The sequence below is a fragment of the Phodopus roborovskii genome, unplaced genomic scaffold, assembly GCF_943737965.1.
Source record: "Phodopus roborovskii unplaced genomic scaffold, PHOROB, whole genome shotgun sequence".
Classification (NCBI taxonomy): domain Eukaryota; kingdom Metazoa; phylum Chordata; class Mammalia; order Rodentia; family Cricetidae; genus Phodopus; species Phodopus roborovskii.
Window position 1 is genome coordinate 37,236,826 of NW_026126480.1, and position 9,410 is coordinate 37,246,235.

Below are 9,410 nucleotides of genomic sequence, written 5' to 3' on the forward strand. Positions count from 1 at the left end.
CATAATGCTTGTAAATTGTTGGAGACAGTTTTCCTTTCTAGACCTCATCGGATTGGATAACTCCTGTCAAGGAGACGATGTCCTGATAGTCCATGTGATCCATCATTAACTGTTAACTGAGGTTTTGCCTGCGAGTTCTTGGGCTTTTTCTCTGCAAGTTTAAGATTTTATGGAGAGTCTTCAGGCCAGGGTGGAATATGAGTTGAGAGCTGTTTGTATCTAGGCTTGGGAAGGCTCCATGAGGTCCCTGCCCTTCTGCTCCCGCAGACCTGTATGTTTAGAGACTTCGTATGTGATGCCAGATCATCGTGCTCTGTGACTTTCAGATTTTAATTCTGTTTCTTTCTTTTTCTGCAATGCTTTCTCACTCCTTCACAACTTCTATTAGCCCTCTCTCCTGTCTCTTGGGGAACCAGTCCCTCTTCCCCTGTTCTCTGGAGGAGGTGGGTGAGCCTGGCAGCTCCTCAGTTGCTCTGAGTATTAAGTGATATTCATTGAACCCAGAGTCAGCTAAAGTCAGAGAGTAATGATTGAGTGACTGACTTTGATATTGAAATGGTTTAAATTCTAGCAGAAAAGATTGAAAGTCCAGAACTTTCCAAGGATGAGGACTACTTAGGAAAGGTTGGAATGTTAAATGGAGGCCGCCGGATTGACTATGTTCTTCAAGAAAAGCCAATAGAGAGTTTTAATGAGTATCTCTTCGCTCTTCAGAGTCACTTATGCTATTGGTAAGTATTTTTCACTATGATTCTCTTTGAATGGCTTCAACTAGTACATTTCACTGTAGGTGGGGGTCTTTTACTAATTACCCAGTTATGATTGACTTAATAGATTCACCCATTGAACTCACACATTCTGTTGGGTTTTTGTTGTTGCTTTTGCTTGGTGGTTTAAATCCAGATGGTGATAATGAGGAGAGAGACTTGGGCAGCAGTTTACATTTCTGACTTGTTAACCACCTTTCTAAGGCTGCATAGAATTTAGTCGTCCACAAGGTGGCAGTGTGTCAGTGTGTTATCTGCCCTTGACCAGAGACCATTCATTGGTATTTGCGCAGTGTTTTTTATAGGGGGACATTTAATGACAAGAGTTTAAGGCCTTTAAAAGCATTCTTCCATATGTCTCCATCACTGAGGGGATTCCCAGCATTCCTCTTTTGGAGCTGGTTGGAGTTCATGCAGTCTTTAAAGACTGCTCTGTGCTCAAGCTTTGTAGTCTGTCATCTGCCCATTCAGAGCCAAATAGAATAGCATATGGGGCATTTACCTTCTTTGTGTAAATGGTAATGTTTACTAATTATTTCTTAAATATTTATTTATTTTTGTTTCTGCTAGGGAATCTGAAGATACTGCCCTCTTGTTCCTTAAAGAAATCTATCGAACAATGGACATTAGTCCAGAGCAGCCCCAGCATTGAGCAGACTTGCATTTTACTAGGTGAGTTATTCCTTATTAAATGTGTAAGTGCTGACGCTTGTGTTGCTGGAATTTTGGGGTCCCTTTGTGATAGATGATAGAGGGAAATCAGGTCCTCTCGGAATTCTTAGTCTCATTGATAAGAGAATTTAGGAATGGACTTAAATGGAAGCTCAAGGACAATTTTACTAGTGTTGGAAAGGAAAACCAGGACATGCCAGCTGTAAGAGGAGAATGGAGGAGAGAATGAAAAAAGAAAAGAAGAAAAGGCTGTTTAAGCTGGCACAGTGGTGACTTGGGTTCTGGCCACAGGAGACAGCTGATGAGATGATTGGATTTGGGTCTGTTACGGAGGAAGAGTTGCTCCCAAGTCACTGTGGATATAGAGGAACATAGAGTTAAGGATGACTGTTGTGGGCTTTGATAGAAACTGCTGGGTACATGATGGTGCTTTCTACTGGCAGGGCCCATTGAGGGAGCAGGTGTTTTGGTGGAGCAGGTAATCATTTGTTTTGTTTAATCAGTAGTTGATAATGTTGGTTTGAAGGTCAAAAGAAATCTCAGAGCTAAAGATGACTTTAGAGGCATCAGCATGTATTTGCCATCCAAAGGCTCAGTTAGTTGGGGTCACCTTGAAGGAGTGTGGGGGAAGAGGAGAAAGACTCCAGGACCTGAGCCCAAGCCAGGAGGGTTGCTGCAGGCAGTGGTCACAGGACAAGCAAGAAGTGGCCTTTGGCTTTCAGGCAGGCACAGACCATTACTGGGACCTGAATCAGAGTTGCTTTAATGTCAGGCCAGAAGTCAAAGGTGAGGTGAGGAGGAGGAGCTTTGTCATGAAAGGTGGTAAGTAAGGCAGCAAGGATTGGGTGGGATTGGGAAGGCGCTAGCTTGCCAGTAGGGATGTTCCAGAATTGAGAAGAATGAGCATTTTGGATTAAGGGGATACTGGGGAGTGGGCATTTGGAAAGGCTGTGAGCATGCAGCCAAGTGTGGTTAAGAGCTGAATTGCAGGAAAGGAGCGAGGCAGTGATGTGGGTGCAGGTATGGGCTGGAGAGGAAGGGAGGTGCTCTCTGACAGGGCCTGCCTTCTGTGAAGTGTGGGAAGGTCATCAGCTGAGAGTGAGGCAAGGAGCCTGCTGGGAGAGTTGAAGAGAGAAGAGCAGATGGATACCTCAGTGTGGGAGGAAGGAACTCTCCAGCCCAGTGTGATTGATTGGATTATATTGCAGGTTAGAATGCCGGCTGGTATTTTGATCATAAATTTGAAGTTAATTACTTTGTTTCAGTAGCCTGGGTCTCTGGCTATGTTCTGGTACCTGGGCAAGGGTTAGAGTCGGCAGCAAACACTTGTGTTTATCAGGGATAGGCAAGATAGGATGAGGGTGGAGACTAACTGTAGTGGGAGCACTGGAGACATTGCCCACATTTGGAGGATGGGAGTCTTTGGGCAGAGAATGGTGTGTGTGGAGTAGTGATTGCCGAGGCTCTGGTTTGCCCTGTGACAGGATCCACCGGACCTGTCATACTTTGTTCAACAAACACCTGATGTACTTGGAAGCAATTTTTTTCAAACCTTTATGTGTGTATTTGTATGCTTGAGAGAGAGAGAGAGAGAGAGAGAGAGAGAGAGAGAGAGAGAGGAGAGGAGAGAGAGAGGAGAGAGAGAGAGAGAACCATGTTCATGCAGGAGCCAGTTGAGGTCTGAAGAGGGCATCAGATCCCCTGGAGCTGGAATTACAGGTGACTGCCAGCTGCCTAATATAGGTACTGGGAATGGAGCTGCTAGTTTTCTGCAAGAGCAGCAAGTATTTTTACAGGCTGAGCTCTTTCTTCAGCCCCAGCTTTTCTCTTAAGTTTATATATTTCATGTTGTTTGCTATCTTGTAGCTTGCTTTTTTCTGTATCAGATACTATATTATTTATGTAGACACATTTGTGGTACCAGAGATTGGACATAGTGCCTTGCACATGTGCACCACTGAGCTGCATGTTCAGCCCTGTTTACAATTTTTGTTTGTCTTTAAAGTTTTTAAATTAACATTTATTTATATTTGGGTGTGTGCCTGCTGGAGTAAATACTGTCTTTGCAGCATGGGGTCCTGGAACTCAAACTCAGGTTGTAAGGTTGTGTCATAAGCACCTTTATCCACGCTAAGCCATTCCACTGACCCTTTTTGGACGGATTTATTGAATTCCATTTAAGCTTTATTATTCATTAATTTTCCCTCCATTGTTGAATGTTAGGTAACCCCCCATTTCACTATTATACATAATTTTGACATGTAGCTTTATATATAGCCTTTTGCCTGTCTGTGACTTGAGATTAAACCCGTGAGTGGCACTGTTAGATCTAGAATATTACGTATCTGTTCTTACTGTTCAGTTGTATCCTAGAGAAGCCCCTCAGTTTTCATAGCTACTATTAATATATAATTGCCAGTTCTTCTTCCGCCTTGCCAACACTAATTGTTGGTACTTTTGAATTCTGGCCAGTTGGGCACCAGAAACTGATCAGTCATCATTTTGGTTGTTTTCCCATTACTATGAACTTGAGTTGCTTTGACGTATTTAACCTCCTAGGTTAGATTGGGGGTATGTTTTAAAATTAATGACTACTTAGATACTTACTTTTGCTTGCTTTTAGTTCTTCATTTAATTCTAGAAACGTGTGGTCTGAGAGGGACTTAACTTGTTCCCTGTGCTGTATTTGAATGTTATGGCCCTCTTTGCTTGATGCCTTTATCATTTGTCTAGTATCTGTTCTCTGGGCGTTCTGGTCAATTTATTTGTCATACTTTATTCATTCATACTTTAGCAATTAAAATTTTTTTTTTTTTTTTTTTTTTTTTTTTTTTTTTTAAAGACAGGGTTTCTCTATGTAGCCTTGGCTGTCCTGGAATTCACTCTGTAGACCAGGTTGGCCTTGAACTCACAGAGATCCACTGCCACCACCTCACCTTCCTAGGTGCTGGGGCTGAGGGTGTGCATCATCACCAACTGGCTTGTTTTTTGTTTGTTTATAGCCTAGGCTGGCCTTGAACTCACAGAGATTCACCTGCCTCTGCCCAGTGCTGGGATTAAATGTGTGTGCCACCATGCCTAGCTTTGTTGTACTGCTTGACTTCACTGAAGGGGTCTTTGGCACAAAGCCCACAAGCTCCCCATTTCTGCCTCAGCCTTTTGGAAGGTATGTCTAAGAACATGTGCTTGAAGCTGAGCTCAGAGTTGCTTGCAGTGTTGGTTAATAAAGTTGAGCATGTGGCTGACTTCATGAAAGAAGGAACAGTTCTTATTGAGAGTCTGTGAAGTTCACTGAGGATTTTTTTTAAGACTCTCTTGTCTTTACAGGAAGTTCCAGCATGAGTGCCGTTGCAGAGAGGCTCTGTGGAGGCCAGTCCCCCTTTGCTCCTATGATGGATGACAGAAAAGTGACCCAGCAGCAGTTGCTAACATAAGCTTCTTGGATGTAGGAATTCATTTGAAAAGGCACAGGACAGAAAGACACACACACACACACACACACACACAACACACACACACACACACACACACACACGTGCGAAAAAAAAAAATCAGTACCACATTTGGACAGTATAGAAGAAAAACTGCAATTATAAAATGATGCTGTGGAAATTCTCAGATCTGTTTAGTTGTGTAGTTATCAAAATTAAGTATGTCCTAATGAACAGAGATTTGTAGCATGCAAACAGTTACTTCAATTTCTTGAAACTATCGTCAATGGGCTGTTAAACTTATATATTTCTTTGTATTAATGCAATATGTTATTTTTATTTAAATATGGACTTCTTGAGGAACTATAGTAACATGATTTTTAAGAAACTTATGCTAGGCTGGGCCTGGTGGCACATGCCTTTAATCCCAGCACTTCAAAGGCAAGGCAGGTGGATCTCTGTGGTCGACATAGCCGGTTCCAGGACAGCCAGGACTACGTAGAGAGACCTTTCATAACAGAAAAGAAAAAGAAAAGGAATTTATGCTGTGCTTTAATGTGACTTGCTCTGAGCTTCCCTGATGCCGTTTTTCCTCCTTGTCACAAGGCAGTAGCCAAGGTCTCCTCTGCCCAAGCTGACCTGAGAGTATATGAAGCCAAGCGCCACTACTGAGAGCCTAGTTGCAGGCATGAAGCACTTGTGATGATCTGATCTCTCCTGGCTTGTCCACATTGCCTGGGAGATGAGCAAGTGACAAGCTTTCATTGTGACTGAGGTATCTGTGCCAGCACTCATGGCTGAGGTTCCAGTTAACTGAGAACCAGAGTGGAAGGTTTTATTCTTTGGTTTAATTTTACTTGTACCAAAGGGTTTGAAAAAGGGTGGATTTACTTCTCCTGGGATGTAGAGCTGCTTGGTGAAGACTATTCTGTAATATCAGTTTGTTTACTATGAACTCCTTACCTAAATATTTCCTAACAAACACTGGGAATGCTGATTTCCTTCTTTTGTTACATAGCGGAAGCATTTTATGTCATTTACATAGTTCTCATGGAACATGAAAGTTTTTTGAAAACAACATATAATACACATTTTTGTGTATGTATTCTAATTGGTGTGAATAAAACAGTAACATTGATGCTCTTTTCAAGCAGCAGATTGTTGTTTCTCACCCTTTTTAACGTGTCCCCTTGTCAACCTGCAGCCTTTGTGTGGTTAACTTATAACGTGATGGGATTAGAACAGGAAGGTTTAGAGCAGTGGTTCTCAACCCCTTTGGGGTCCAATGACCCTTTCACAGGGATCACATATCAGATAATCACATCAGATATTTATGTTACAATTCATAACAGCAGCAAAATTACAGTTATGAAGTAGCAATGAAAATAATTTTCTGGTTGGGGGTCACCACAGCATGAGGAACTGTATGACAGGGTGGCTGCATTAGGAAGGTTGAGAGCCACCGTTCTAGAGCTTCCTTTGACCCCAGGGTTCCAATCACTTCATCATCTATCTGAGGACACTATTCCCGCTAGGGAGGCACATAGCCAAGGTGGTTCTCTTGATTCCCTTTACCCTTCGCTTCCCTTCACCAGGATAATTACTGCTCACTTAGTTTCTATATGACTTCTAATACTGTCAGAGGAAGGGAAAATAGAGGTTCCTTGTGTGTATTTTAATAAAATATTTAGCTTTTTCAACTTGTAATGAGTTTGAGTTGTATCATTCTGTTTGTGTCTTATGAGTCTTGGGAAGAGAAGGGGCATTTGTAGCAAGAAGTTCATGCCAGGTGAGTGCCCCTTGTTGCCACTTCTTTTTAATGATTGGGGAGCACAAAATACAGTATTTCAGTGATCTTCCCTATAGTCTGTTTTCTGTCACTATTAACCCAGGCTGGGCTTGAACTCAGTGTGTATTTGAGCATGACCTTGAACATCTGATTCCCTTGCCTCACCCAAATGCTAGGGTTATAGTTGTTTTTCCATACCTGGTTTTACAGTGCTGGCCATCAAACCCTGGGCCTGATGATATTGCACAAGCACCAAACCATCTTAGCCAAATCCCACCCCATCACTGCATCCTGAGTCTTGGTATGAGTCTCTGGTTTACTTTGAGCCTCAGGCTCTTGCCATTGAATAAAGTGCCTATCAAACACTTGCTGATTAGGGGAATTTAAAGGTCAAAACTGTAAAGTCTCAAAGAATTCTTGACAGAACAATTGCCAATGTCGGAAAGACACTTAAGGAAGTGCTCAACATCCTTAGTCATCAGGGAAATGCTAATCAAAACAACTCTGAGATTCCATCTTACACCAATCAGAATGGCTAAGTTCAAAATCACTGATGGCAGCTTATATGCTGGAGAGGATATGGAGTAAGGGGAACACTCCTCCATTGCTCATGGGAGTGTAAACTTGTATAGTCACTGTGGGAATCAGTAAGGAGATTTCTCAGAAAATTAGGAATCATTGTACCTCAAGACCCTGCAATACCACTTTTGGTCATATATCCAAAGGAGTTACACTCATACCACAAGGACATTTGTTCATCTATGTTCATAGCATTATTTGTAATAGCTAGAACTTGGAAACAACCCAGATGTCCCTCAACCAGAGAGTGAATTTAAAAAAAAATGTGGTTATATTTGCACACTGATGTACTACATCATGAAATTTGCAGGCAAATGGAGGGAACTAGAAAAAACCATTCTGAGTGAGATAACCCAGACCCAGAAAGACAAATATAGTATGTACTCATAAGTGTATACCAGACATAAAGCAAGGGTAATCAGCCTACAGTCCAGAACCCCAGAGAAGCTAGAACTTTCTTCCAGAAGCAAATGGAAGCAGATGCAGAAATTCAAGCTCCTAGAGTACAATCAAAGTGAGGGAGGAGTGATAATATGAACAAAGGAGTCAAGACCTTGATGGGGAAACCCACAGAATCAGCTGACCCGAGCTAGTGAGAGATCACTGACTCAGATCTCACAACTGAGGAACCTGCATAAGACTGAACTAGACTCCCTGAATACAGGTGACAATGGTGAGGCTGGGGTAATATATGAGGTCACTGGCAGAGGCTCCAAAATCTAACTCTAATGCGCAAACTGATTTTGTAGAGCCTATATAGAGAGATACCTTGCTCAGCCTAGTGGGGAGGTGCCTTGGTCCTGCCTCAACAAGATGATGGGACAGACTCAGTGGACTTCCTCTGTGAGGAGCAGATGGGAGAAAAGTGGGGGGAGCAGGAGGAGAGGAGGGAGGGAGAACTGGGATTGGAATGTAAAAAAAAAAAAAAATAAAAAAAAAATAAAAAAGGCACGTTTGAGGTAAGTGCTTCCTTAAAGGTAGGATCTATATAAAGCCTTGAAAAGAGGACATTACACGGCAGGTTCCTCTGTCCTGGCACAGATGGTTGTCTGACTGTGTGGGACATGGTGGAGATCAGGACTGTGGTCTGACTAGGCAGATTTTTCTGTCTCTCCTGCCAGCTCCCAGATCATGACATGGAGACTTATTAAATATGAAGGCTTGACTGATAGTTTAGGCTTATTTCTAACTAGCTCTTATAACTTAAATTAATTCATTTCTATTAACCTACATTCTACCATGTTGCTTTTACCCCTACCCCATTTTGTGTGTTCAACTCCTTCCCTGTCTGGCTTCTTCAAAGTCTCAGGGGGATGACTCCCGGAGACTCCTCCCTTCTCCTCCTCCCTCCCCGTCCCCCTCTCTGTGTCTGGCTGTCCCACTTATATCTCCTGCCTAGCTACCAGCCAGTCAGCTCTTTTAAACCAATCAGAAGGTGCCCGGGCAAAGACACCTCTTCACAGCTTACAGAAACATTATTCTATAACATCTGACTGTGTGGGACATGCTGAGATCAGGACTGTGGTCTGACTGTGCGGGGCATCCTGGAGGTCAGGACTGTCCTAAAAAGCCAGCATGACTGCCCTGTGTGTTTGTATGGCCATTGTTAATGGCCCCTGACTTGAGTCATACAGCTGCTGTCCTGTTTTCCTCTAGTGCCCACCAGGCACTTTTAAGCTGGATTCTGCTTTCCTAGTACATTTTACCAGCTGAGAGAAGGGTGAATGACTTATTCGCTGGTGCTGCTCTGGCCAGATTCCTGTAGTTAAGTGGCAACAGAGAGAGGCTTACAGTGCCTGCCGGAGCCTCTGAGGAGGGATGAGCATGTGGGGTGAAGGGAAGGTAAAGTGAGTGGAACTGGGTGGGGTGGTACTTACATGCCCACATGGATGCAGGTCAGAAGGACTCTTACAAAACACTTTTGAATCATTTAGTCAGTGTGCCCTAATGCTTTGAGTCATTTTGGAGTAAGGATGAGGAGGGGATTTTATTTTCTCTCCTAAAATTGTGTCCTCTTTTCCCTATTTCCTGGGTAAAATCTCTTGTAGCCTCCCCCTAAACATGGACTTCACACAGCATTTTGAAATAACTTCATGTTGGGGACCTTATGATACTTGATTCTTCATGTCTGTATTCAAGCCAAGAGTATATGTTCAATACTACAGTGACGTC

At 42.9% G+C, this 9,410-nt stretch overlaps 1 protein-coding gene across 3 annotated transcripts in view; it reads left to right on the top strand.

The window, feature by feature from the left end:
* The window catches only part of Sec23ip (SEC23 interacting protein), a 41,288-nt gene extending 35,280 nt beyond the window's left edge, over positions 1-6,008 (top strand). For 2 of the 3 annotated variants that reach the window (XM_051193134.1, XM_051193136.1), the window contains exons 17-19: positions 572-731; positions 1,338-1,439; positions 4,767-6,008. In XM_051193134.1, the coding sequence (XP_051049091.1) occupies positions 572-731; positions 1,338-1,419 (242 nt within the window). In that variant the 3' untranslated portion in view covers positions 1,420-1,439; positions 4,767-6,008. The remainder of the gene's footprint in view (positions 1-571; positions 732-1,337; positions 1,440-4,766) is intronic. The other variant, XM_051193135.1, reaches the window with a different exon arrangement.
* Positions 6,009-9,410: the final 3,402 nt, after the last annotated feature.